Consider the following 27,028-nt stretch of genomic DNA (forward strand, 5'->3'; position numbering starts at 1 on the left):
CCGGCTCTGCCCCCCCCCAGGCTACAGCGGCCCAGCCCTGAGGCCACGGGGAGGGGCTGGGAGCAGCACCAGGGACAGCTCCGAGCAGAACTGGCCATCCCCCGCGGAGGGGTTCCTCGGGAGAGGAGCCCATGGGGGACAAGGAGGCTGGGAGCCAGGACTTCTGGGTTCTTTCCCAGACTCTAAACCTGCACAGCCCATCCCCTTCCCAGAGCTGGGGAGAGAACCCAGGAGTCCTGGCCCCCAGACCCTCCCTGCTCTAACCAGTAGACCCCACTCCCCTCCCAGAGCTGGGGAGAGAACCCAGGAGTCCTGGCCCCCAGACCCTCCCTGCTCCAACCACTAGACCCCACTCCCCTCCCAGAGCTGGGGAGAGAAGCCAGGAGTCCTGGCCCCCAGACCCTCCCTGCTCCAACCACTAGACCCCACTCCCCTCCCAGAGCCAGGGAGAGAACCCAGGAGTCCTGACTCCCAGAGCCCTCTGCTCTAACCACTGGACCCCGCTCCCCTCCCAAGGCAGTGGACCTGGCCAGCTCCAAGCTTGTCCTCCCCTGGGCCCCGGAGCAGCCAGCTGTCGGCAGCCCCAGCCAGCCGGGAGGCAGCTGCCCAGACCGAGGGGGGGGTGGGGGGGGCGGGGGGAACATGCCCCAGTGGGAGACAGATGGTGCAAGTGTCTCAGGGCACAGGCCCCCTCTTGGCAGGTGAGGTGGGAGCAGCCGGCAGCCTTGAGCAAATCTGTGCCCCCCCACAAACTGCCAGACCCCACTCCCCTCCTAGAGCTGGGGAGAGAACCCAGGAGTCCTGCCCCCCCCCGCCCACCAGTGAGAATTGCATCCCAGGAGCAATGGACACTTCCCAGCACCAGATGGGATGGGTGGGCAGGATAATGAGATGCAAAGATATGCACCGAGGAGGGAGTGGGGACAGGGTCTGGGGGTAAAGAGATAGGAACGGGCTTGAGGCCCCCCCTAGTCTGAGTTTCCAGGGTGGTCTGGGGGGAGGTGCCGGAGAGCCAGGGACAGCCCGAGACAGATGCCCCCCCCAGCACGGCAGTGGCCTCAGGGAAAGGCTGCAGGTTCCCCCTCCCTGTCATCCCCCCCGCCTCCAAGGGGAAAGCCCCATTCCCTGCCCCCCTGAGCCAGCCAGTCCCTGCCCTGGGGCCAGATGGGAGCCGGCGCCCCCTAGAGGGGACAGGCCCCATGCCCCACCCCCAAGCCAGACAGGCCCCACCTTTCAGTGCCCGCCCCAGGGAAAGGGCCCCGCATGGGGTGGCAGAGAAAATCCTGCAGCCCCAGGCACGGCTGGCAGATGGCTGGGGGGCGGCAGAGGGGGCCGGCTGCGAAGGGGGGGGGGGAAACAGGCTGTACGAAGGGAAGGTGAGAAAGCAGCGCCGGGAAGGCGGAGGTGGCAGAACAGAGGAGGGAGGGACGGACGGAGACAGAAATAAGAGCTGGAGATGTGGACTCTGTGCCCAACCAGCGCCCCCCGCTGGGCAAGGCCAGGCCCTGCCCCCCAGCCGGCACTCCTGCCCCATCTCCCCGCCCCATCCCCGCCGGGCACAGACGGACGACGCCGTGTTTCCATCGCACCGTTTATTGTGCGCCTTCGGGTGAGGATTTGACATGGCACGAGCCAGCCTCCCAAGCCAGCTGCCCCCCCCATCCCCACACCAGGGCAGCAGGCCCGGCCCCCCCACGGACAGCTGATCTCTGGGCACACCAGGAGCAAGAGCTAGAAAGAAAAATCCAGGAGTCCTGGCTCCCAGCCCTCCCCCCCCCACTCTAACCACTAGACCCCACTCCCCTCCCAGAGCTGGGGAAAGAACCCAGGAGTCCTGGTTTTCTCTGTCCACCCATTGCTGCTGGGGATCGCAGCCCCAACCCCCCACATGCTGGCTCCCCCTTGGTCTGGTGGGGGGCCCCCCACTCCGGATCCTGGATTCTCTCCTGTGGGCGGGGGAGGTCTCCTCAGGGGGGCGCCAGCTGGGGCTGGATGGGCATCTTCACCGTCAGCACCTGTGGGGAGACGAGGGGGGGATGAGTGGGGAGAGGAACGGGGGGGGCCCACTGAGTAGGGGGAGGAGTCACAGCCTGGCAGGGAGGGGGCACACCTAAGGGGGTGGGGTCATGACAGAAAGGAGGGGGCCACAGCCCGAGGGGAAGGAGTCACACCCTGGGGGCGGGATCACTGCAGAGGGGGAGGAGTCACACCCTGGGGGAGGGGTCCCTGGCTTGTGGGATGGGAGTTTTTGCCCTGGCGGACGAGTGCTCACCCCACCCTGATGCAGAGGAACGGGATGCCCCGAGGGGGCAGGGATGGTGGTGGGGGTCCCTGGGGGGCTGGAGGCCGGGGGAATGCCGGGGTCCCGGGGGGGGGGGCTCACCGCAGTGCGCCGGTGGAAGCGGGCGTGGCTGCGCTCCGGGACGATGTCGTGGGGGATGTAGATGTCGAGGATGTAGGGGCCTGGCCCCCCCCGCAGCACAACCCGGTCCTGCCCCAGCTCCAGGGAGAGCTCCCGTGCCGAGCTCTGCGGGAGGGGTCATGAGTGCCCGTGGGGAGAGACCAGCCCCACGGCCAGCCCCCCCACAGGGAGAGACCCGCCCCATGACCCGCCCCCCCACCCCACAGCACCCCCCCACAGGGAGAGACCCAGCCCACAGCTAGCATCCCTGCCCCACAGCACCCCCTCTGGGGTGAGACCCGCCCCACGGCCAGCGCCCCCGCTCCACAGCACCCCCTGCTGTGACAGACCCGGGGCTGGAGCAGACAGGAGCTCCCCTTTGCAGAACTCACCACTCTGGGCAGGTGGATCTCAGCCAGCAGGAATTCGGGGGCCCCTCCTGCCGGCTCCGCCAGGATGGTGAATTTGGGGAGCACAGGGGAACTGTGCAAAGAAATGGGGGTGGGGAAAGCAGGCGCTCAGAGGGGGACAGGTCTGAGCTCCCTGCCCAACACCACAACAGCCGGCGCCCCACTGGGGAGGGGTCACATGGCCCAGCCAGCGACTCTTGCCAGGGGAGGAGGGGGACCCCAGCAGGGGAAGGGGGCTCTGGATTGCAGTGGGACAGGACCCCAGCAGAGAGAGGGGACTCTGGGGTGCAGTGGGGAGGAGGGGGACCTCTGGGGGGAGGGGATTTCAGCACCCAGTAAAAATCCCCATCTGCCCCAAGACCTGGCAATGGACCCAGAACCCCAAGTCTGGGAACATCACGGCTCCATGGGTCTCTGGCTTGTCTCCCTGCCTTCACTGCAAGAGACCCACAGGGAACAGGCCCGGGCCTGAGCCTTCTGGTCAATTTCTCTCGCTGTGTCAATTTCGGTGATGGAAGAGAGGGCCTTTAGCAGCCCCTCCTGCATGCACACGTGCTGTCCCCCCCCCCCCAACATACACAGCCCCCTCCAATCAACTAGCCAGGGAACCATTTCAACCAGGCCAGCCAGACCCTTGCAATCACGTCAGTCTGATTACCTCATTGCCTCCCCACACACTGGATTTCATCGCCCGGCCCTTCCCAGCGCACTGCCCAGAGCCCCCTGTGCCTGATGCCGTCACAAAGCTAGGATGCTGGGCTTTTTGGGGGAGTTAGAGAATCCTTTGTAGACGCTCAGGCTCACAAGATACCTGTGGTTCTAGGCCTCCCCCACCCCAATGGAGCTGGGCATGGTCTGCTCAGATCAATTGTATTTTCCATCCCTGGATGCGTGCCAGACAGGGGGAGAGCCCATTGCACTCGGGGGGGGGGGGCATTAGAAGGGGTAAACCTAGGGGGTTCAGATACACCAGCATTTATCTCAAAACACACGGAGCCAGTGGAACTCTTTGCCACTGGATTTCCAAAGCAGCAATCAGAGAACAGAAGTCATGGGGTGGGGTGGCGGGGGGGGGGGGGGGAAGGGGATGGGGAGTGGGTTGTTAAAATCCACAGCATCCCAAGGAGTCAGACCCACAGGGGGCAGAGTCTGGGGGCGGGAAGGGTAATCAGACCCCCACTCACCTGAAGTCCATCTCCTGTATGACAGGGCTGGACTTGGTGCGGATGGTCTGTCCCGAGATGGAGCCCATGAACTTCCGGTTCTTCAGGATTCGCCACTCTGCAGAGCGGTGCGGAAGGGATTAATGGGGAGGGGCAGATTGGGGGCACTGGAGCAAGAGCCCCCCCCACCTCCCTGCCGGTGCCCCTCACTCCCGACCCGCAGCCCCGGGCTCCCCCCCAGCCCTGCCGGTGCCCCTCACTCCCGACCCGCAGCCCCGGGCTCCCCCCCAGCCCTGCCGGTGCCCCTCACTCCCGACCCGCAGCCCCGGGCTCCCCCCCAGCCCTGCCGGTGCCCCTCACTCCCGACCCGCAGCCCCGCCCTGGGCTGGACAGTACCCAGGTGATTGATGTCCATCTTGTACTTGTCTGCCAGCCCCTCCAGGGCTACTGTGATGAAGAACTCTTTGAAGAAGGGGTCAGCCTGGCACAGAGAAAGGGCAGGGTCAGCCGGACCCAGGCAACAGCCTGGGGACCACTATGGACCTGCATCCCCTCCCCTCCTCACTGCACACACATTAACTCCCCCGCTCCTGACCCCGGCCACACCCATAGCCGTGGGGCTCATGGGGGCGGGAGGGCCTGGCCCAGCAGGAGGCACTTACCTCAACTTTGCTGAAGAAGCCGGAGTTGATGACCACATCATACGCAGTGCAGCCATTCCCGCCTGCGACGGAGAACGACTGTGAGCACTCGGCCCACCGGGTGGCCTCTGAGCTCCCCTCGCACCGCAGCCCGGGGTCAGAGCCGGTGCGGCCTGATCTCTGGGGCCGGCTGGGAGCGGGCACCCCGAGAGGGGACAGGCCGCACATCCCATTCCCTGCCCCCCTGAGCCAGCCAGTCCCCGCCCCAGGACCGGGTAGGAGCCAGCACCCCTAGATGGGACAGGCCCCGGGCCCCATTCCCAGCCCCCCTGAGCCAGCCAGTCCCTGCCCTGGGGCCGGGTGGTCACTGTGGCAGGTTCCATCCATAGGGCTGAGGGATCACGGGGGAGGGGGGGGCTCACTGTTGTCCAGCTCGGCGTGGGGTTCCCCCAGGCTCATGGGGATGCGGAAGGATGAGGCGCTGTCCGACTCAATCAGACACTCCAGCTCCTGGCGGTTGAGGTCGAGGGGTGGCGGGATGTGCAGCGACTGGCAGATGTTCACAAACACCTTCTCCTGGGAGCCCGTGTGGGTCTTAATGCAGAAGCCTAAAGGGAGAGGGAAAGGAAGGAGTTGGTGTCCCTCACTCCCAACCCGCAGGCCCCTAGCATCCCAGCCCTGGGCTCCCCCACCTCACCCCACCCCAAACTCTGTACCAGGCTGAGGCTGGATCGGTTTCGAGTCACGCACTGAAGGCATCGCGCTCTGGATCTTCTGGGTGGCCTAGAGGGAAAGAGGGATGAGGCAGGCACCGGATCCCAACACGCCCACCCCGTGGTCCCTCCAGACCCACACGCCTGCGATGAGGCCCCAGCACAGACGGGTCCCTGTGAATAAACCCACAACTCCTCCTCCTCGCCCCCGCCCCCAGATATGAGCCACCCACCTCAACTCAATTGCTGCATCACCTGGAACGAGTGAGAATGGGACCAAGCAGGGATCCCACCAGTCACCGATTCCCCCATCTGATCCCACCAGTCCTCACCGGGCTGATCCTGCCCCACCAGATCCCATCAGCCCCCTGCCTCCTCCTTCCAGAGGCTGATTCCTCTGCCAGCTCCCTCCTACCCACAGCTATCAGAGAGCCACAAACCCCATAGGTGGGGAGGGAACGGAGCCCACTGAGCCGACATCACCCCGAGAGATTCTTGCTGAGACCCAGCCCTGCAACCCACCGAGGGCTTCCTACTCCCCCACAGGGCCCCACAAGCAGAGCCAGCATGCTGCCCCCACACCACTCCCCAGCGCAGCCCTGCATGGGGTGGAGTGCGGGGGAGAGACACACACAGGGGCTGGGCCGCTCACAGACCTGGAGCAGCAGCTGTCTGAACTCCTCATCGTCTTCCTCCTCCAGCTCTGCCGACAGCAGGGACTTGTCCGTCTGGGAGGCCATGGGCTCTGCTCCGGGGACGGGGCTGCAAAGCAGACAGAACTTCAGACAGATGTCCCAGCTCCCGTGGTGTGGGAGCAAGGGAACGCACTGCCCCCAACCTACCCCCACCGCATGGGCAGAGGGGCCCGTGGCCTCCCAAGCCAGACCTGGTCCCTGCCAGCATGGACTCCGGGGCAGTGCTGGAGCATGGGGCACCAGTGCAAGGAGCAGATTGGGGCACCGTGGGGCATTTGCCGCAGCCCCCCACAAGGCAGCACCCCCTGCGGCACCACGCCAGGCTGTCGGCGCTGCCAGCCCAGGGGGCCCGGAGGGAGACGGGGGCGGGGTGGGGGGGTGTCTCCCTCCTGGCGATGCCCCCTCTACCATGTCCTCCGGCCTGGAGAACTGCCAGCCCTGAGGAGACAGATACCAGCCTCCCCACCCCGAGCCGGGGATTGAACCCAGGAGTCCGGGCTCCCAGCCCCCAGAGCCGGGGATTGAACCCAGGAGTCCGGGCTCCCAGCTCCGAGTGGGGGAGAGAACCCAGGAGTCCGGGCTCCCCCTCCCAGAGCTAGAGATTGAACCCAGGAGTCCGGGCTCCCGGCCCCCAGCGGGGGAGAGAACATAGGAGTCCGGGCTCCCCCTCCCAGAGCTAGAGAGAGAACCCAGGAATCCGAGCGGGGGAGAGAACCCAGGAGTCCGGGCTCCCCCTCCCAGAGCTAGAGAGAGAACCCAGGAATCCGAGCGGGGGAGAGAACCCAGGAGTCCGGGCTCCCAGCTCCGAGTGGGGGAGAGAACCCAGGAGTCCGGGCTCCCCCTCCCAGAGCTAGAGATTGAACCCAGGAGTCCGGGCTCCCGGCACCCAGCGGGGGAGAGAACCCAGGAGTCCGGGCTCCCCCTCCCAGAGCTAGAGAGAGAACCCAGGAATCCGAGCGGGGGAGAGAACCCAGGAGTCCGGGCTCCCCCTCCCAGAGCCAGAGATTGAACCCAGGAGTCCGAGCGGGGGAGAGAACCCAGGAGTCCGGGCTCATACCCAGGCACCCACGCGGGCCCTGACTCCTGCCCTTTGACTCCCCGCCTCTCCGCTGCTATTGGCAACAGTAGCCCACGCCTGCGACGCCCGCTTCCGGGCGCGTTAAACCAACTTCCGGTGTCTGTTGCCACACTTCCGGTAACAACAGTATCACTTCCGGGGTAGGGTTTTCGCCGCACTTCCCGTCGTCCGCCACATTCCCCATCACGGAGCGGGGGCGGGACTTCCGGCGACTAGCTTACTGGTTGTTTGTCAATTTCGGAGAGGCCCTTTCCGGCTTTTGGACGCCACACTTCCGGCGGCGGTCTGCCACACTTCCGGCCTCTCCGTAGTGTGGTTTTACCTTCTTCCGGTGGAAGTGACCGAGCTAGGTCATGGCCCGTCCCCAAAACCCTAGTCTCTATGGTGCTCCGGAGGCCGGAAGTGGAGTTGGGTCCCTCTAGCGACCAGGGGCGGGCTGCCTGGGGGCAGAGTCCTGCGGGAGTCAATGGCTGGAGCTGCGGGGGAGCGACCGTCCGTGTGGGGCATCTACAGCTCCATGGAGTATGGGCCTGCCCCAGAGGGGGCGGGGCCTGCCCAGGTAAGGCCCCCCCGCCCCCACATTGGGAGCCCGGACTCCTGGGTTCTCTCCCTGGCTCTGGAAGCGGAGAGGGGGTCTAGTGGTTAGAGCAGAAGGGGTGCTGGGAGCCAGGATTCCTGGGTTCTCTCCCCAGCTCTGCTCCAGGCTGCATTAAGTTGGTTGAGTCCCACACAGCTATGTGTGCCTCAGTTTCCCCATGGGCAGCGACAGCCCCGCTGGCTGCCTGGCCCTCGGCCAACGCAGAATTGCCGAGACAGTGAGATTCCACTTCCCCTTCCCAACCCCCACCCGCAGCCCTGACCTTGGCGTAGCTGAGCCAGCACTCGGGGTGACGTGCGGGCGGGGGATGCCTGCACTGCGCCAACACCCCAGCCCCGGGCCTGTCCCACCTGGGTTTTTCCATTGCAGCCCCAGCTCTCGTCCTGCTGCGCGGACACCGCACCCAGAGCCAGGAGCTCGTCCCTTGAGGGGCGGGGGGAGAAGGGGGGCAGTACAAGAATAGAACCCAGGTGTCCTGGTACCTGGTCACCACCCCCGAGATCCTACTCCCTTTCCAGGACTAGTAATAGAACCCAGGACTCCTGGCTCCCTAATTTCTTTAAAACAGGCCCCTCCATGTTAAAACACATCACAGTGGGCTTCGTAAGAACTGGGATCCAATGATTGACAGCCAGGACTCCTGGGTTCTGTCCCCAGCTCTGACCCTCTCCGATCCTCAGTTTCCCCGTCCGTTTAATCAAACAGTGGGTAGCGTTTCATTTCAGCTCGCAGGGGTGCGTCTGCTATGCTGGACTAAGAATCAGAACGCAGCGATCCTGCTGGGAACAGCCCCTGTCCCCGCCACAGCGGGACCCCTCCCCTCCCGCACCTGAATGGGCATTCTGCAGAGAATCCCCCTTTTGCACTATAGGGCTTAGGACCCCCGTGGCCACATTCTGTTTCCAGCCACTAAACCAGTGGTTCTCAAACTTTTGTACTGGTGACACCTTTCACATAGCAAACCTCTGAGTGCGACCTCTCCCCCTTATAAATTAAAAACACTTTTATAAATGCTGGCGGCAAAGCGGTGTTTGGGGTGGAGGCAGACCGGTTGCGACCCCCCATGTAATAACCTCATGACCCCCTGAGGGGTCCCGACCCCCAGTTTGAGAACCCCTGCACTAGAGGGCAGTGTGGGGCCGATCGCCCCCTGGTGGGTGTGCGATGTATTGTTGAGGGTCTGACTATCTGTTCCAGGGGGTGTATTTCTCCTGCTTTCCCCCCCCAGGCCTGGCTGGAGACTCACGGTCGAAGCTTTGGGCATTTCGTGGCTGGCAAATGGTGGAAGCCGGAAGGCAGAGAAACCGCCAGTGGCACCAATCCAGCCACAGGTTCAAGCCCAGACCCCGCGCGGCAGCTCATGGCATCTGACTCAGAAGGGTTAAACTGGACCTTGAGAAGGGGGCGGGGAATGGGACTGGGGGCCTCTCCCCATAGGGGGCCACCGGCTCCCATCCGGCCCCAGGGCGGGGGACTGACGGGCTCGTGGGGACCGGAAATGGGACATGGGGCCTTTGCCTCTACAGGGCGCCGGCTCCCGTCCCAGCTGTGGGACTCAGCTCAGTTCCGAGCAGAGTGTGTGTGTGTGTGTGGGGGGGGAAGCAGGGAGATCTCTCCATGGGGCAAGGGCTCCCGGCCCCCTGCGCTGACCCCATTCCCCTCACCAGGGGAGCTGCTGGCCACCACCCTCCAGGGAGAGCCGGAGGATGTAGAGGCTGCTGTCCAAGCTGCCACGAAAGCCTTCGAAGCCTGGAGCCGCCTGCCGTGCCACGCCCGAGCCCGGCACCTGCACAAGTGAGCGCCGGCCGCGGGGGGGGGCGGGGGGAGGGGGGTTTGCTCGGGGCGGGGGGAGAAACGCACCCGGTTTGGACGCATGGTTCTGTCGCCACCTAGTGGCGGCAGCCTGCCTGGCGCCCGCGAAGCTGTCGCGGGGCCCCCTCCTGCCTGGCACGCTGGGGTCGCGACTGTCGCCACCCGCTGGCCGCAGCCTGCGTCGCGGGGACGCAAGCCCCGGCCTGACCACGGCCCCTCCCTTCTCCAGCATGGCCCGGACCATCCAGAAACACCAGCGCCTGCTGGCGCTCCTGGAGAGCCTGGATACCGGGAAGCCCATCGGGGAGGCCCGGGACCGGGACGTGCCCCTGGTCGTCCGACATTTCTACCACCACGCCGGCTGGGCCCAGCTCATGGGCACCGAGATGGGGGGCTGGAAGCCCCTGGGTGAGTATCTTGTCCCAGAGAGTAAGGGACTGCGGTGGTGTTCCCTCGCCCCGTGCTGGAGCCACGTGCTTGTTTACATGGGGGAAACTGAGGCACGATGTGGGAGCGGGGATTTTGGGCTGCAGCAGGGTTCAGCACAGAACCCAGAGGTCCTGGCTCCCTCTTGCAACTGCTTGACCTCTCCTCTGCTCCCAGAGTCAGGGAGAGAACCCAGGTGTCCTGCCTCCCTGCACCCCCCTGCTCTAACCACTAGACCCCACTCCCCTCCCAGGTCTGGGGAAAGAACCCAGGAGTCCTGGCTCCGCGCTCTGACCTCTCTCTCTATCTCCTCCCCACCCAGGGGTGGTCGCTGCTGTGGTTACCTGGAATTCCCCGTTGCTGCCGCTGGCCTGGAAAATCTGCCCAGCTCTGGCCATGGGTAGGTGTGGGGGGGTCGCCCCCTCTGTGCCCCCCATGTGTGCTCCCTTGGGATCCCCTTGCCCCGTTGGGGGTCAGCCCAACCCTCCCGCTTGGGGTTCACCACCCAACCTCCATATTTCTATTCCCCCAGCTCCTCTTGGAGGGTGTGACATGGTTCTGAGTCTCCCCAGCCCCTCTGTGTCTCCCCTTGAGCTTCCCCACAGCCCCCTTCTAAGGGGAAGGGGTCACCCAGCTGGGATCTCCCCCTGTGATTGTTCCTGTCTGGGGGTCCCCCTGCTGTGAGTCCATTGCACCTTCCCCGGTGGTCCCCTCTGAGGCCCTCTCTCCCTTCTTTGGGGGTTCTCAGCCCTGAGCCCCCTGTGCCCCCATGTGTGGTTCCCCTCTGAGGCCCCCTGTATGGGGGTCCCCCTTCTCTGAGCCCCCTGCAGACCCTGCCCTGAGCCACCCATGTGTGGTCCCCCTTTTCCCTCTGTGGGGATCCCCCTGCTCTGAGCTCTCTGCGCCCCCCTCTTGACCCCCATCTACCCCCCCCAGGAAACACCGTGGTTCTCATTCCACCCCCCCGCGCCCGGCTCTCTGCCCTGCTGCTTGCCGAGCTGGGGGCCCAGGCTGGGCTGCCCCCAGGGGTGCTGAATGTGCTGACGGGGGAGGGGGCACTGGCCGGGAGGCTGGCTGCCCATCCCGGGGTGGACGCTGTGGCCGTGGCTGGCTCTGTGGAGGTACGTGCTTCCAGGCGGGGGGTGTCCCCCTGACCCACATGTGCCTGAGGGTGGGTCCGTGGGGGGGGCGGAAATGGGGGGCTGGTATCTTGGGGGGGAGCTGCCATGGTCTAGGCTGGGGGAATGGGAGGGGCTCTGGAGAGTGGAGTTGAGGGGGAGTAGGGGGCCCTGAAGGGAGGGGGCTGCTGTCTCTTGGAGGGGTGTGGGGTCTGGGGGGAGGGGGCTGCTATGGCCCATGGGGGTTTAGGAGGCTGGACTCCGGGGGGGCGGGGAGGCTGGGGACCTAAGCCATTGGGGAGGGCTGGGCTGGTGGAGTTCGGGGCTGCCCTGGCCCCATTCCCAACACCCCCCTTTCCCTCCCTCAGATGGGGCGCTCGCTGCGCCGCGCCACGGCCGGTGGGGGCCCCCAGCTCTCGCTGCAGCTGGGGGGTGACATGCTGGCCGTCGTCTTCGACTCAGCCGACCTGGATGAAGCCGCTGTGGGGCTGAGCGATGCCGTGAGCTGCCAGCGGGGCCTGGTGAGCAGAGAGCGCAGCTTTCCCCTAGGGGGCACCAGCTGGCGGGGGACGGGGCGCGGGACCTTTCCCCTCTAGGGGTCTCCAGTTCCCATCTGGCCCCAGGGCAGGGCCTGGCTGGCTCAGGGGGGCGGGGAACGGGGCACGGGGCCTTTCCCCTCTAGGGGTCTCCAGTTCCCATCTGGCCCCAGGGCAGGGCCTGGCTGGCTCAGGGGGGCAAGGAACAGGCCCCCTCTGGATTGTGACTCTGTGGCTCCCTAGTGGCTGCAGCCTGCCTTGCCATGAGGGCCTGTGCCCTGCAGGGGGCGCCGGCGTGTCGTTAACCCCTTTCCCCCCAGGGTCCTGGCGCCGGGGCACTGCTGCTGGTGCAGGAGGCCGTGGCCGGGGCGCTGCTCCAGCGGCTGAAGACGCGGCTGGGGCAGCTGCGTGTGGGGGACCCGCTGGACAAGGCCATGGATGGGGGGGCCCTGGCGGATGAAGCCCAGCGGGGCGCCATAGAGACCTACGTGGAGGAGGCCCGGGCAGAGGGGGCTGAGGTGAGGGGCTGGGTCTAGGGGGTAGAGTGGAGGGGTACAGGCTGGGAGCCAGGACTCCTGGGTTCCCTCTCTGGCTCTGGGAGGGGAGTGGTCACTAGTGGTAAGAGCAGGGGGGCAGGGAGCCCGGACTCCTGGGTTCTCTTCCCAGCTCTGGGAGGGGAGTGGGGTCTAGTGGTAAGAGCAGGGGGGGACTGGGAGCCCAGACTCTTGGGTTCTTTTCCCAGCTCTGGGAGGGGAGTGGGGTCTAGTGGTAAAAGCAGGGGGGCTGGGAGCCCGGACTCCTGGGCTCTCTTCCCAGCTCTGGGAGGGGAGTGGGGTCTAGTGGTAAGAGCGGGGGGAGATGGGAGCCTGGACTCCTGGGTTCTCTTCCCAGCTCTGGGAGGGGACTGGGGTCTAGTGGTCAGAGCAGGGGTGCTGGGAGCCCGGACTCCTGGGTTCTCTCCCTGGTTCCGGGACTGGGGGGGTGTCTGTCTCCCAGGCTCATGCTGTTGTCTCCCCACTCGCAGATTTTCCAGGCGTGGGCAGCGCTCCCAGCCCGAGGGCCCTTCTACCCCCCGACCCTGATCACCGGAGTGGCCAGCACCTCGCGCTGCGTCCGGGAGGAGGTAGGGCCCCCCCGCCCCCCGGCCCGGGGGGCCAACCCAGGCTTCCTCCGCCTGCCTGCTGGGCCATGCATGGGGAAGTGGTGACCTCTGGTGGTCACGATCAGAATTGCAGTTCTCTGCCCCCCCCCCCCCCCCGCCAGGCGTGCCTGCCAGGGGAGAGTACCCCCCACTGAGCCCCCGGTCCGCTCCCTTCAGCCCAGCACCCTGCGCTGAACCCTCCCACCCCGCAGCCCAGTGCCCCCTGCTGAGCCCCCCGCCCCGCTCCCCACAGCCCAGTGCCCCCCGCTGAGCCCCCCGCCCCGCTCCCTGAAGCACAGCGCCCCCTATCTCCCAAGACTTCTCTTGTCCCCTGCTGCAGATCCTTGGGCCGGTGCTGGTGGTACTGCCCTTCCGGACTGCCAAGGAGGCCGTGGCGCTGGGGAACCACCGCTCCTCCGGGCTGGCAGCCAGTGTATGGACCGAGAACCTGCCCCTGGCCATGGAGGTGGCGCAAAGGTTAGTTCTGAGCCCACGGTCTGGCTCCAGGATCCGGCTCCGGCTCCCCCCATCCCACCCCGTGCATCCGCTCCCAGAGTTGCAGGGATCCAGCTCATGTTTCCACCCCCCTTCCAAGGAAACTCCAGCCCTAGGGCTGCAGGTCATCTCCCCCCGCCCCCACCTCCCCTGGCCTGTCTGTCCACCCCACTTCGTTACCCTTGAATCCCGCAGCGCCCCCAATTTCACTAGCGTCCCTTCCGTTCAACCCCTCGCCCGGGCGCTCGGCCCCGGGAGGTCCCCGTCGTAAAACCAAAGCGAAGTTTATGGGATGCAGCAGAAGACGAAGCTTCACATTCCCAGTCGCGGCGGGGCCGCCGGCCGATCAGTATTTAACGCCCCGCAGCCGCTGAGATCCAAAGAGTTAACGTCTGAAGACTGTGGAGATGCACTTTGTTGGCAGCGCCTGCGACAGCCTGCAGCGGAAGCAGGTTCCCCCGCAGGGGTTTTCACATGTGGCCTGGCCCTAGGTTTCCACTGCTCTTGGTGGAAATATTTTTCCGTGGCTTGGTGCGTGCGGTCGGTGTTTGCAGATGAAAAATCCATCCTCCCCCACCTGCCTGCGATTTCCTCCTGGCTCACGAGAGATTTTGCCCCCTGGGGTCGGCCTGGCCAGCCGAGAGAAAAGAGACCCTTGGCCAGCTGGCCAGAGAAGTGTTGCCTTGGGCAGATCTGGTCGAGAAACAGCCCGTCTTGATTTCAGAATTGCCCGTGACGGAGAATCCCCCATGAGCCTGGGGAAGTGGGGCCCGGGGTTAATTACGGTCACCGTTAGAAATTGACGTCTCGTTTCCAGTCTGAAGGCGTTGCGCCCCGACTCCCAGCTGCTGGCCGCGTCGGCCCCGGCTCAGCTTCGCTCTCTGAGCTCCCGTTCGTCCCCGTCGGTCCCCTGCTTCCCCGACTTTTTTTGCGCATCGGACAAGCGACGAGTTTGGCGCTTTCTGCCAGACCCCTGCAGAGGGATCTCGCTGTGGGAAACGCACCCATTTGTCGCTGTGTACCCGCTCTCTGGGGCCAGCCTGGGGCCCCTGGGCTCTGACACCCCCCACCCATCTCGCTCTTTGTGGCAGCCTGCAGGTCGGCACCGTCTGGATCAATGGGCAGAACCTCTTTGATGCGGCTGCGGGCGTGGGAGGAACCAAGGAGAGCGGGAACGGCTGGGATGGAGGCAAGGAGGTGTGTGGGGCTGAGCCGGGAAGGGGGCGAATATCAGGCTGGAGGGCCTGTGGGGTTGACTTGTCCCTTCCTTCCCCCACCCAGGGCCTGTATGAGTATGTCAGACCGAGCTGGCAGAGCTGGCCCCGGCCTGGCCCCACGGAGCTGGACTACAAAACTTTTGCTGCCTCCTATGGGGCCAACCCTCCCCCCGTTCCCGGGCGCAGTGGGGTAGCTTGCCCCGAACTGGAGGAAAACATGCCAAGGTACTCACGACTCATGGTCCCCCAGAGCTGGCCCCCCTTGCCCGGTGCTGGGACGTGGCCCCCTGGGGTGGGGTGCAGGGATTGGGTATACAGGGACCCCTCGCCCAGTGCTGGGACGCGGCCCCTCTGGGGTGGGGCGCGGGGGCCAGGTATACAGGGACCCTTCGCCTGGCCCTGAGACACGGTCCCTCTGAGGTGGGGTGTGGGGGCTGGTTATACAGGGGCAATATTCTCTATAAATTTTTCCGTCCATGTGCGGAGTGAATTTTGTTCTATGGAGCACCAACAGGGAGGTAGCATGCGGGTGTGCACCATCCCTTCCGTACTTTCAGGGCACCCCTTATCCCCCCCCGAGAGCTCCCAAAGTCCCACAGCTCGTCCCTAGCTGGGTCTTGGGGAAGGTCTGACTTCGGGTGGCATCTGCAGCACCCTGTCAGTTCATTCGTCCAGCCTCCTTCCACGAGGATGAAATGCAGCCACCTCTGGGGAGGGAAATCGGCCGCCAGCTAGCGCAGCGAGCCCTGTGCAGTAGTTTGGAAAGAGACGGGGAATTTTGGATAGGAAGAATCTTTTCCTCTCATGCAAAATGCTGGAGCTATTTAATGTTCAGACGGGGCTTCATCTGTCAAAGTCTCCTCTGAAGGTAAAATATAATACGGCCCCATTAGGCATCCATGTAAATGTTTCTTTCTAAGTCGAGACATTAAGGCTCAAAATAATTGTCAAAAACTCAACTTCCCTCCTCTTATATTAACCGTCCGAAGCACTTCAAAAGCCCCGTCGACTATTCATGTCTTGCACGTCTTAGGCTGGACAATGAAAGTAACGCCCCAGGTTCACCTTTGGATTCTCACCCTCGCAATGTTCCTGTATCTCGGTTGTTACAGTGGAACGTTTACACTGCACTTTCCAAACACGTGGGCTTGGACAAACTTTCACTTGACGTGATGTTTTCGCCCACTCCTTTCCCTGAGAATTACTTTGCAGGGTCAGGGCTAGATAAAGCCCGTCTCCTGCTGCCTGCGAAAAACTTTGCAACCACCGTGAGGGGTAATTTAAATCCACCACAGAGGATGGGTGTCGTTGGAAATCAGACCAAAACGTTTCTCTTTGAGTCATTTCCATTTAAAACACAAATCGAAAAGCCAGTGCTCTTTAGCGCTTTGCGTTTGTAAATCTCAAAGGGTTATGCAGCGTTATTCCAGTCTAGGAAATGGGGAAACTGAGGCTCGGTGTGGGAGTGAAGTGACTTCCCAAAGGCCACACAGGAACGCAGTGGCAGAGTAGGGGAAAGACCCAGAGTCTCTTCATTCCCCAGGCTTCCCAAACTCTGGGGCTGCGGCAGGGAGAGATGACTCCCATCTTTCCCATCCCCGCTGCAGGCCCGGGGCCAGGGGAGAGGCGTCTCTCCGGTCTCCGCTGCAGCCCCGGGGCTGGGAGAGAGGTGTCTCTGCCCCCCCCGCCCCATAGCCCTGCATGGCCCAAGTTTCTCCAAAGCCCCATTACGGCCCCCCCACATCACCCCATTCCCCCCACCTACCCTACACATAATCCACACTCACCCGTGTGTGGGCCTGCACCTTAGAGGGAACACAGACACGGACCCCTCGTCCGGCGCTGAGATGCAGCCCCTCTGGGGCAGGGATCCCCGGCCCGGCAATGGGACGCGGCCCCTCGGGGTGGGGCAGGGTGGCTGGGTGTACAGGGATCCCCAGCCCGGCGATGGGACGCGGCTCCTCTGGGGCGGGGCGCGGGGGCTTTCCAATGAGCGTGGGGGTTCAGGGGTCGCCTCGGCCCCCCTTGTGTCTCTGCAGGGTGGACAGAACCTACAAGCTGTATTACGGAGGGGCTCAGAAGCGACCTGAGGGAATGGCCTCGCTCCCCGTCCTCGACCCCGCCGGCAACGTGCTGGCGTACGTGGCTGACGGCAGCGCCAAGGACATCCGCAACGCCGTGGAGGCGGCTCACAAGGCCGCGCCAGGGTGAGATGGGGAGCAGCTCAGGACTCCTGGGTTCTCTCCCTGGCTCTGAGAGGGAAGTGGTTCTAGTAGTTAGAGTGGGGGGCTGGGAGCCAGGACCCCTGGGTTCTTTCCCTGGCTCTGGGAAGGGAGTGGTGTCTAGTGGTTAGAGCAGGGGGGGCTGGGAGCCAGGACTCCTGGGTTCTATCCCCAACTTTGCCCCTGAACTCGCTGTTTACCCTTCGTGCCTCGGTTTCCCCATCTACTGAGCAACGTCGCTCCTTGCCGTATGAGGCCTGGCTGCAGGTTGGGGCCCTCTCTGAGTTCCCAAGCCAGGTGGTGCCAGCCTAGAGCAAAGTGTTGCCCACTTTCTGGCCTGCTGCCAGGTGCCGATAATCTCCCCCACCCCCCGGCCTCGCCTCTCTTATCTCTCCCCCGGCAGCGGGGGCGGCCAGAGTCCCCGGAGAACTGAAGAACCGCTGGCTCATTGCAGCTGGGACCCACCCGGCACCTCACGCCGCTGGAAATGGTTTGCTTCTCGGGGAGCCCGGCCTGGTGGTGGGGAGCCAGGGGGAGGGTGGGGGGGGGGCGTCCATAGAGCTGGGATCTGGTCAAACCAGGGGGAGAATAATTTTTGCCTAAATTTTCCGGACACTTTTCTTGTTTGGGGCGAAAGTTGGAGAAATTGGACAGTTTTGCCCCCAAAACTAGACGGTTTTGGCCCCCCTCCCAGACAGGGACAATGTAGATCTGGGACTGCCACTGCTCGGCCTTATGGGAGTCCCTGGCTGTGGTGCATCATGGGAGTGGTAGTTCGGACAGTCTCCTCCATAGGCCGCGCATCATCTCCCATGGTTCATCACAGCTCCCCCCTTGCCTGGGAGCGGGTTGCATAATGGGAACCCCTGGCTGTGGTTAGGGTGGCCAACTTTCTATTGGCACAAAACCAAACACCCTAGCCCCGCCCTTTCCCCAAGGCCCCGCCTCCACTCACTACATTCCCCCACCCTTGGGGGCTCGCTCTCCCCAGCCCTCACTCACTTTCACTGGGCTGGGGCTGGGGCAGGGGGTTGGGGTGTGGGAGAGGGTGAGGTCCCTAAATGGGGGTGCAAGTTCTGGGCAGAGCCAGAAATGAGGGGTTCAGGGTGTGGGAGGGGGCTCTGGGCTGGGGTAAGGAGTTGAGGGCTCTGGGCTGCAGGTGCAGGCTCTGGGGTGCAGGAGGGGGCTCCGGGTTTGGGGTGCAGGAGGGGGTATGGGCTCTGGGCTGGGGGTGTGGGCTCTGGGGTGGAGCCAGGGATGAGGGATTTGGGGCGTAGGAGGGGGGTTCCAGACTTGGGGGGTGTGCCAGAGGGTTCAGGGTGTGTGTGGGGGCTCTGGGTTGGGGCAGGGGGTTGGGGTGTGGGAGGGGGTGAGGGCTCTGGGCTGGGAGTGCGGGCTCTGGGATGGAGCCAGAGATGAGGGGTTTGAGGTGCAGGAGGGGGCTCCAGGCTTGGGGGTGGGCAGAGGGGTTCAGGGTGTGGGCTCTGGGCTGAGGCAGGGGGTTGGGGTGCAGGAAGGGGTGAAGGCACTGCGGGTGGGGCTGGCGATGAGGGGTTTGGGGTGCAGGAGGGGGCTCTGGGTTTGGGGGGGCTCAGGGTTGGGGCATGGGCTTACCTCAGGCAGCTCCCAGTCAGGGGCATAGCGGGTCTAAGGCAGGCTCCCTGGCTCCACCCCACCCCACCCAGCTCCCATTGGCCGGTGCTCGAGGCAGGGGCAGCGCGCCGAGCCCTGTGGCCCCCCCGCCTAGGAGCCGGACCTGCTGGTCTTTTCCGGGGCGCAGCGCGGTGGCCCTGGACAGGTAGGCTCAACTCTGGCACCCCCCCGAGCCGTAAAGTGCAGCCCTGCTTTGCAGCCCCCCTCCCCCCGCCAATGCCCAGCACTTAGCTGAGTGGCAGCCCCTGAAATTCGGGGGTGCCTTGGGCGGGGGGGAGGGGCTTCAGGATTCCCCCTCGGGTCCGGTGGGGAAAAGAGGGGCCAGGAGGGTGGCGCAGGGTCAAGGAGCGCAGAGGCGCTTACATTTTATTGGTTTATTGTCTAGGGCTTGACTGGTGTAATCTAATGGGGGGGTGGGGGGGCAGCTCCTGGGCTAGGCCTCGTCCACCAATCAGATCCACAGGGGCACTGGGCAGGGGGAGCCTGATCCCTTGGGGGTGGGGCAAAACACTGTGAGAATGAGATTCAACTTTGCAGTCAAATGGGTTAGAGTGGGGGTGGGGCTGGGAGCCAGGACTCCTGGGTTCTCTCCCAGCTCTGGGAGGAGAATGGGGTCTAGTGGTTAGAGTGGGGGGGGGCTTGGGAGCCAGGACTCCAGGGTTCTCTCCATTGCTCTGGAAGGGGAGTGAGGTCTAATGATTAGAGCAGTGGGGGCTGGGAGCCAGGACTCCTGGGTTCTCTCCCCAGCACTGTGAGGGAAGTGGGGTCTAGTGGTTGGAGCAGGGGGGGTCTGGGGGCCAGGACTCCTGGGTTCTATCCCAGCTCCATCTCTCTCCCGGCAGGTGGGGGAAGCGGGCGGCCCACACCCGGGCGCAGGTGTTGTACTACGTGGCGGAGAACCTGGAGCTGCGGCGGGAGGAGGTGGCGTCCCGGCTGGGGGTGCTGACAGGAGCTCCCCCCGAGGAGGCACGGCGGGAGGTGGACCTGGGCCTGGAGCGGCTCTTCCACTGGGCAGCCTACTGCGATAAATCCGGGGGCGTTGTGCAGGTGGGGCCCCAGAGCGCCCCCTACGGATACGGGGCAGCCAGAGATGCAGGCGGGGAATGCCAGGGGGTGGGGATTGTGGGGGGGGGGAGAATGTGGTGGGTAGGTGGCTGTGTTTGGGGGTGGGCATAGTGGAGAAGGTGGGGGGGTGCAGTGGGGGGGCGTGAACAGGGGAGGGGCTTGGGGGGGTGTAGTTATGGGGGTGGACCCAGGAGGGGGCGGGGCATGCAGGGCAGGAATGGGGGTGGGGTCAGGGGAGAGACTCTGGGGCTGGAGCTCCACCTACAGGCTGAACACAGCAGCATGTGCCTGGGGGCAGGGTTTACTTTGTCACTAGGGCTGGAAGTGGGTGGGGGGAGCCCAGAATCACTCCTATGGCTTTGCCTCTCCCCCAGGGAACCCCCCTGCACGGCACCACCCTGCGGCTCTGCCAGCCCCTGGGCGTCGTGGGGGTCGCCTGCCCGGACGAGCGCCCCCTGCTCAGCTTCCTGAGCCTGCTGGCCCCCGCTGTGGCCCGGGGCAACGCCGTGGTGATGGTCCCCAGCCCGCGCTACCCACTGCCTGCCCTGGACCTCTGCCAGGTACCCTCCCCCCCGCATGTCTCAGTTTCCCCACGCCAAAAAGGGAGTCGTCACCCCACCCTGTAGAGGACATGGCTGTCGAGAGAGGGAAAAGACGCTACTGGGAGCGTATGGGCCATTGGACTCTGAGACCCTCTGCCTGGGGAGTGAACCCAGGAGTCCTGGCTCCCAGGCCCCCTGCTCTAACCACTAGACCCCACTCCCCTCCCAGTGCCGAGAGCAGTAGCCATAGCTCCATTGGCACTGGCTCCTGTCCGGCCCCCACTGAGCTGCCCTGGCTGGCAGCAACTGTACACGCCACTTGGGGCTTACGCTATGTGAAACAGACCCATCCCCCCTGACCTGAGATCGGGGTCCCCATTGGGCCGGGCACTGCACAGATTCCCCCACCCCCCGCCCGCCCGACTGAGATTAGGGGACCCCGCGGCACCAGGCGCTGCACAGACCCCTCCCCTCACCCGATCCCAAGTGGGGGACCCCAAGGCGTTACCCCGACACAAGTGCAGAGCCCTGCATGGCTACATTTGGACCCGCGTCCACGGCTGTCCCCCGATTTGCTAGACTCCATACACGTGTCCCGGATCCCCGGGACCGGTGCCTAGAATGGATCGACACTGAGAAGGCCACGGTTGGGGCCCCCCAAACCCTGCTGGTTTCCAGCCAGTAACACACGAGTTTCTGTAGGCCCCGCTGGTTCACATGAAGCAAAACACGATCCCCCGGAAGGCGTTTCCAGCCCGATCCACCATCCACACAGCACGTCTTTTAGTGAGAGGTTACTAAAAACCCAATTCCTCGTGCACGAGGTTTTGCCCATCCCCAAGGATCCCACCTCCCCGGTCCGCATCACTTCAGAGCTCACCCAAACTTCCCGCCGGCGGCCCGCCCAACTAGCGAAAGGTTTTATTTGGAATAAAATAGAAAAGCGGAGAGTTACGAACGGGGGAAAAGTTACGAGCGGAGTTGTCACGTGGGCACAGGCGTCTCTCTGGGACGCTCCCAACCGGCTAGAAGCCAAGGGGCAGCGTAGGTGGGGCGGCCGAGCGGCTTGGAGACCTCAGGCCCCTGCCTTTGACTTTTCCCCGCTCACCGTTCAGACCAGGCTGGGGGTTTCTCTTTTCTAGCTGTCTCGGGGTTTGAGACTGACCTCTTCTGTGTCTCACCATTCCATTTCCTGTGCGCACACAGGTCACCTCGTTACTAGGATGACCAGATGTCCTGATTTTATAGGGACAGTCCCAATTTTGGGGTCTTATCTAGGCTCCTATTATCCCACATCCCCTGTCCCCGATTTTTCATCTGGTCCCCCTACTTCGTTCCACTCGTTTGCATAAGGCGGAGGTCCCCAAAGTGTGGGGCGTGCCCTGCTGGGGGGAAGCGTGAAGGAACATCCGGGGAGGGGGAGCACGGCGGGGCCCCAGGCCAGCCCGCACAGCGGGTGGGGAGGAAATACCACCTGGGCCCCGTGCCAGGCCCCGGTCCCAAGCCTTATGGCAGCGCTTCCGCCCCCAGATCCTGGCCGTGGCCCCAGACCCATCCCCAGCTGTGGCCCCATTACCCCTTCCCCTCCCCCGAGCCGTGGCCCCAGCTCTAGGGGGGCGCAGACTTAGGTAAGGGGGGCATTCATCCTCAACAGTTTCGGGACCGCTGCCCTGGGTCGTTCATTATAACAGGGATCGTTAAACTGAAGACAATGTCGGTCAAAGTAGCCGCCCGTCTCATACCTTTGGTTTCATGGCTGGCTGCTCACGATTGCCTGGGTAAAATAGAGGCCGTTAAGACATGAAAGGGACTTCACACCACAGACACACACGCTTGGCATGGACGCTTTGGTTCGTAGCCATACAAGTCAACGGGTTTGAAATTGTCCGTCGGCTGCTTGCGCCACATAGTTAGGGCCCTGCCAAATTCACAGCTCGTTTTGGTTCATTTCACGGTCGTTGGATTTTTCCTAGCGTCTGTCTCACAGTTTCAGACCTTTAAATCTGAAATTTCACGGTGTTGTCACCGGACGCGGAGACGGGGGGGGCATCTCTGACCGAAAAGAAGGTGGGGTGTCCGCAAGGCTATTGTAAGGGAGGGTCACGGTATTTCCGGGCTCCCAGCTCCGTGAAATCTGGTCTCCCCTACACTAGCCAGATGTCCTGGGGGGGGGGTGGGATTTCATGATCCAGGATGGGTTTTTCATGACTGTGATTTTGGTAGGGCCTTACACATAGAGCAGGTTGTCAGTCACCCTGCATGGGGCAGCTTTAATGCATTCGCGCCCACTGGGCAGCACTGCAAAGCAACGGGGAAACTGAGGCACACACGGGGCGGGGTCCTCCAAATTCGGCAGAAGACTCCCACACACAACACAGCCTGCATGACCTCAGGGGGCGGTGGAAGTGAAGCGTTTCCATTACCTTCCTCGTTAAGGAGCCCGTTAATTACCTTCCTGAGTCACTTGTTTCCACTGCTAAGAGCTGGGAACAATTAACGCTGGCCCGTGGGGACCCCGCTGGCCCGGCCCCAGGGGTGGGCCACGTGTTCCCTTCGGTGGCCACATCCGCCCACACAAATGGTTCTCGCTTTGGCCCATGACGTTCACCAGGGCTTTGTTTCCAAAACGCCCCTGTCAGTGGGTCCCACCTTTCGTTCTCTGTCCCTGACCTACGCAACTAGCTCCCTGTGACAGGAGAGAACCCAGGAATCCTGGCTCCCAACTCCCCTGCCCGTGGCTCTAACCACTAGACCTCACTCCCCTCCCAAAGCTGGGATGGAACCCAGGAATCCTGGCTCCCAGCCCCCCCACCCACTAGACCCCACTCCCCTCCTGGCACTGGGTTAGAACCCAGGAGTCCTGGCTCCCAACTCCCCAGCCCTCTGCTCTAACCCTTAGAGCCCACTCCTCTCCCAAAGCTGGGATGGAACCCAGGAGTCCTGGCTCCCAGCCCCTGCAGGTCCTGGCTGCTAATAGGACCCATCTGCTTCCTCCCCTCTGACCCCAGATCTTCGACACCTCGGACGTCCCCGGGGGGGTGGTGAATATTGTGACGGGGAATCGGGACCATCTGAGCCGGACGCTGGTGCAGCATCAGGATGTTCAGGCCATGTGGTACTTCGGGTCTCCGCAGGTGAGAGCGGTTCTGCCCCCACTGTGTGCCCCCCCGCCAGGCAGTCCCTGCCCTGGGGCCAGACGAGAGCCAGCGCCCCCTAGAGGGGAAAGGCCCCGGGCCCCATTCCCTGCCCCCCTGAGCCAGCCAGTCCCTGCCCTAGGGCCGGATGGGAGCTGGTGCCCCCTAGAGGGGAAAGGCCCCGGGCCCCATTCCCTGCCCCCCTGAGCCCGCCAGTCCCTGCCCTGGGGCCGGATGGGAGCTGGTGCCCTCTAGAGGGGCCAGGCCCTACCTCCTGCGTCCTCATTTAACCCTTTCTCTCCTGCAGGGCTCCCAATTTGTGGAATGGGCCTCGGCCGGTAACCTGAAGCGGACCTGGGTGAGCCACGGGGCCCCCCGGCGGTGGGAGGACACGGCCCAGGGAGCAGGTGAGGAGTTTCTGTACCAGGCCACCCAGTGTAAGAACATCTGGATCCCCATGGGGGAGATCTTTGCCAACTGAAGCCAAGGGTCCCCACCCCAAACCACGCAGCCCAAGGGCTATAATAAAAAGGCTTGGTATGGTTTAACCCTGCCCCCTGGTGGGGGTCCGTCTCCTGTTGCAGCATGAACGTCACTGCCTGAACGGGGAAACTGAGGCACGAGGCTGGGGGGCAGGGGAGAGAGAATGACAACTGGAGTCTTGGCTCCCAGCCCTCCTGCTCTAGCTCCTATGCCCCACTCCCCTCCCAGACCTTAAGGTACTGGGGCTCAGGACTCCTGGGTTCTCTCCCCAGCTCAGGAGGGGAGCGGGGAAGAGCATCGGGGCAGGCGCACGAGGACCGTCAGAGGTGGTTTGTCCCATCCCAGGCAGGTGGGAGATGAGCATCTTCAAAGACATATTGTTCTTCCTAAGGGCCCAGCTGGACTGATGGCCTGGCGAGCATTCCCCTGGTGGAAACCCACCGGTCATTGTTACAGAGTCAATATTCCTAACTTCAGCTACAGGCGTGGGACATGCATACAAAGAGGGTGATCACATTCAGCCAATCATCACTCTCAGCAAGTTTGCGGATGACACTAAACTGGGAGGAGAGGTAGATATGCTGGAGGGTAGGGATAGGATACAGAGGGACCTAGACAAATTAGAGGATTGGGCCAAAAGAAATCTGATGAGGTTCAACAAGGACAAGTGCAGAGTCCTGCACTTAGGTCGGAAGAATCCCAGGCACCGCTACAGACCAGGGACCGAATGGCTGGGCAGCAGTTCTGCAGAAAAGGACCTAGGGGTTACAGTGGACGATATGAGTCAACAGTGTGCTGTTGTTGCCAAGAAGGCCAATGGCATTTTGGGATGTATAAGTAGGGGCATTGCCAGCAGATCGAGGGATGTGATCGTTCCCCTCTATTTGACATTGGTGAGGCGTCATCTGGAGTACTGTGTCCAGTTTTGGGCCCCACACTACAAGAAGGATGTGAAAAAGCTGGAAAACGTCCAGCGGAGGGCAACAACAATGATTAGGGGACTGGAACACATGACTTATGAGGAGAGGCTGAGGGAACTGGGATTGTTTAGTCTGAGGAAGAGAAGAATGAGGGGGGATTTGATAGCTGCTTTCAACTACCTGAAAGGGGGTTCCAAAGAGGATGGATCTAGACTGTTCTCAGTGGTAGCAGATGACAGAACAAGGAGTAATGGTCTCAAGTTGCCGTGGGGGAGGTTTAGGTTGGATATTAGGAAAAACTTTTTCACTAGGAGGGTGGTGAAGCATTGGAATGTGTTACCTAGGGAGGTGGTGGAATCTCCTTCATTGGAAGTTTTTAAGGCCAGGCTTGACAAAGCCCTGGCTGTGATGATTTAGTTGGGGATTGGTCCTGCCTTGACTAGATACCTCCTGAGGTCCCTTCCAGCCCTCATCTTCTATGATTCTATGCTCACCTGTCTAACGATATCTCACATACCTCATCTTCCACAAAAGATATCAGAGTGATGCTATAATTATATTGTTATAATCATATATATATATATATATATATATATATATATATAACAATATTTCTATGAAGAATACGGGGTGTGGTGTCACAGGGTCTGGGAGGTTAGAGTGGATGGAAGTGGGGTCTAGTGGTTAGAGATATGCCCGCAAGTGGACAGCTGGGGCCCAAGCTAAAGAGAACCTGCTTGACCTAATTGTACTGGAGCAACTGTATGAACGGTGCCCTTCCGACCTGAGGCTATGGTTGGTGGACAAAAAGCTAGAGAACCCACAGCATGCAGGGCAGCTGGCCGACGAGTTTGTGAACAGTCGGTCCGGGGCTGGCAGGGACGAGTCCCAAAAGAACAGGCCCCCCACGATGCAGAGAGAGAGTCACCATGGGACCTCCCAGCGGGGAAATATGGAGAACCTCCTCCCAAGGGGCACGCCTGGCATCAGGACCATCCAACCCGCTAGAGGGGACCAACGTGACCTGAGCTGCTATCACTGTGGCCAGAGAGGCCACGTACGGACCCAGTGCCCCAGGCTCAGGGACAGACTGAGCAGACCCAACCTACCCAGGGTTAACTGGGTAGGGACCCAGCTGGACGAGGGGCAGATGACCCAGGCCAGGGGGGCTGCCAGCTTACCACCTGCTCAGGAGGGGAGTACCCCAGGCCAGCTCCACCAGAGGGCTGGAGGCTCTGGACTCAGGGTTCTTGGTTTACAGGGTGGGCGCGGGGCTGTCCCTCCGGAGAGAGTGCCTTGTTCCCCTGGAGGTGGATGGGAGGAAGGTCAATGGATATTGGGATACGGGCGTGGAGGTGACGCTGGCCCGGCCCGAGGTGGTGGCCCCAGATCGGGTGGTGCCCAACACCTACCTGACCCTGACGGGGGTGGGTGGGACCCCATTCAAGGTGCCCGTGGCAAGGGTACACCTGAAATGGGGGGCCAAGGAGGGGCCCAAGGATGTGGGGGTGCACCACCATTTGCCCACTGAGGTTTTGATGGTGGGGGGACCTAGAGGACTGGCCAAGCAACCCCCAGACCGCCCTGGTTGTGACCCGTTGCCCGAGCCGGCGAAGGACACTGTGCCCTGACCTTGGGGAGGCACGCCGGAGGCACAGGACCCTACCCTGGTGGGGAGGGAGCACCGAGGGACACGGCTCAGAGAGGCTGTGGCCTCAGACCCGGACAGTGAGAGGGAACCAGGCCCCATCCCTTCCCCAGCTGCTGAGTTCCAGGCCGAGTTGCAGAAAGATCCCTCCTTGCGGAAGCTCAGGGACCTGGCCGACCTCAGTGTGGTACAGACCATGGGGAGAGGTTGCCAGGAGAGGTTCCTGTGGGAGGAGGGGTTCCTGTACCGAGAATGGGCTCCCCCAGGGGAAGTGGAGTCATATGGGGTCAGGAGGCAGCTGGTGGTCCCCCAGAAGTATCGCCGCAAGCTCCTGTACCTGGCCCATGACATCCCTCTCGCAGGGCACCAGGGAATCCGGCGCACCCGGCAGAGGCTGCTGCAGAACTTTTATTGGCCTGGGGTCTTTACCACTGTCCGGCGGTATTGCCGATCCTGTGACCCTGTCAGAGGGTGGGGAAGGCCCGGGACAAGGGGAAAGCGGCTTTGAAACTTTTGCCCATCATAGAGGAACCTTTCCAGAAGGTGGCCATGGACATAGTGAGGCCAGTCAGCAAGACGACCTGGTCGGGGAAGAAATATATCCTGGTGGTGGTAGATTTCGTCACCCGCTACACTGAGTCAGTGGCCTTGTCTTCTACCAAAGCAGACACCATGGCAGATGCGCTCCTGACCATTTTCAGCCTAGTGGGGTTTCCCAAGGAAGTCTTGACAGACCAAGGGTCCAACTTCATGTCGGTCTTGCTCCGGTGCTTGTGGGAGAAATGTGGGGTCCGGCACAACTGGGTCTCAGCATATCACCCCCGGTCCAATGGGCTGGTGGAGAGGTTCAATGGGACACTAAAGATGATGCTGAAAACCTTTATGGACCTGCACCTGCAGGACTGGGACAAATACTT

General features: G+C 63.1%; 2 protein-coding genes across 7 annotated transcripts; one reads left to right on the top strand and one right to left on the bottom strand.

The window, feature by feature from the left end:
• Positions 1-1,874: 1,874 nt before the first annotated feature.
• Positions 1,875-7,235, bottom strand: PIH1D1 (PIH1 domain containing 1). 6 transcript variants are annotated; one of them, XM_043501261.1, is made up of 10 exons: positions 7,105-7,234; positions 5,985-6,090; positions 5,332-5,398; positions 5,038-5,223; positions 4,637-4,698; positions 4,371-4,455; positions 3,996-4,092; positions 2,794-2,884; positions 2,384-2,527; positions 1,875-2,015 (listed from the first exon to the last, which is right to left on the bottom strand). In XM_043501261.1, exons 2-10 carry the CDS (start codon positions 6,066-6,068, stop codon positions 1,968-1,970), a joined length of 864 nt encoding a protein of 287 aa, XP_043357196.1. In that variant the 5' UTR covers positions 6,069-6,090; positions 7,105-7,234; the 3' UTR covers positions 1,875-1,967. The 6 variants fall into 6 exon arrangements, with proteins under 6 accessions (XP_043357196.1, XP_043357199.1, XP_043357198.1 ...); XM_043501264.1 differs by having other exon boundaries at positions 2,384-2,525; positions 2,790-2,884; XM_043501263.1 differs by having other exon boundaries at positions 7,126-7,218.
• Positions 7,236-7,478: 243 nt separating this feature from the next.
• On the top strand, positions 7,479-23,608 carry ALDH16A1 (aldehyde dehydrogenase 16 family member A1). Its single transcript, XM_038381837.2, has 17 exons — positions 7,479-7,660; positions 8,928-9,030; positions 9,367-9,493; positions 9,741-9,919; positions 10,260-10,337; positions 10,874-11,058; positions 11,424-11,576; positions 11,912-12,109; positions 12,616-12,714; positions 13,073-13,209; positions 14,319-14,424; positions 14,509-14,669; positions 16,484-16,651; positions 19,162-19,366; positions 19,759-19,944; positions 22,935-23,060; positions 23,368-23,608. The coding sequence occupies exons 1-17, from the start codon at positions 7,568-7,570 to the stop codon at positions 23,539-23,541; spliced, it is 2,478 nt and encodes an 825-aa protein (XP_038237765.1). The 5' UTR covers positions 7,479-7,567; the 3' UTR covers positions 23,542-23,608.
• The last annotated feature ends 3,420 nt before the right edge of the window (positions 23,609-27,028 follow it).

The sequence above is a fragment of the Dermochelys coriacea genome, chromosome 23 (assembly GCF_009764565.3).
Source record: "Dermochelys coriacea isolate rDerCor1 chromosome 23, rDerCor1.pri.v4, whole genome shotgun sequence".
In the NCBI taxonomy this organism is placed as follows: domain Eukaryota; kingdom Metazoa; phylum Chordata; order Testudines; family Dermochelyidae; genus Dermochelys; species Dermochelys coriacea.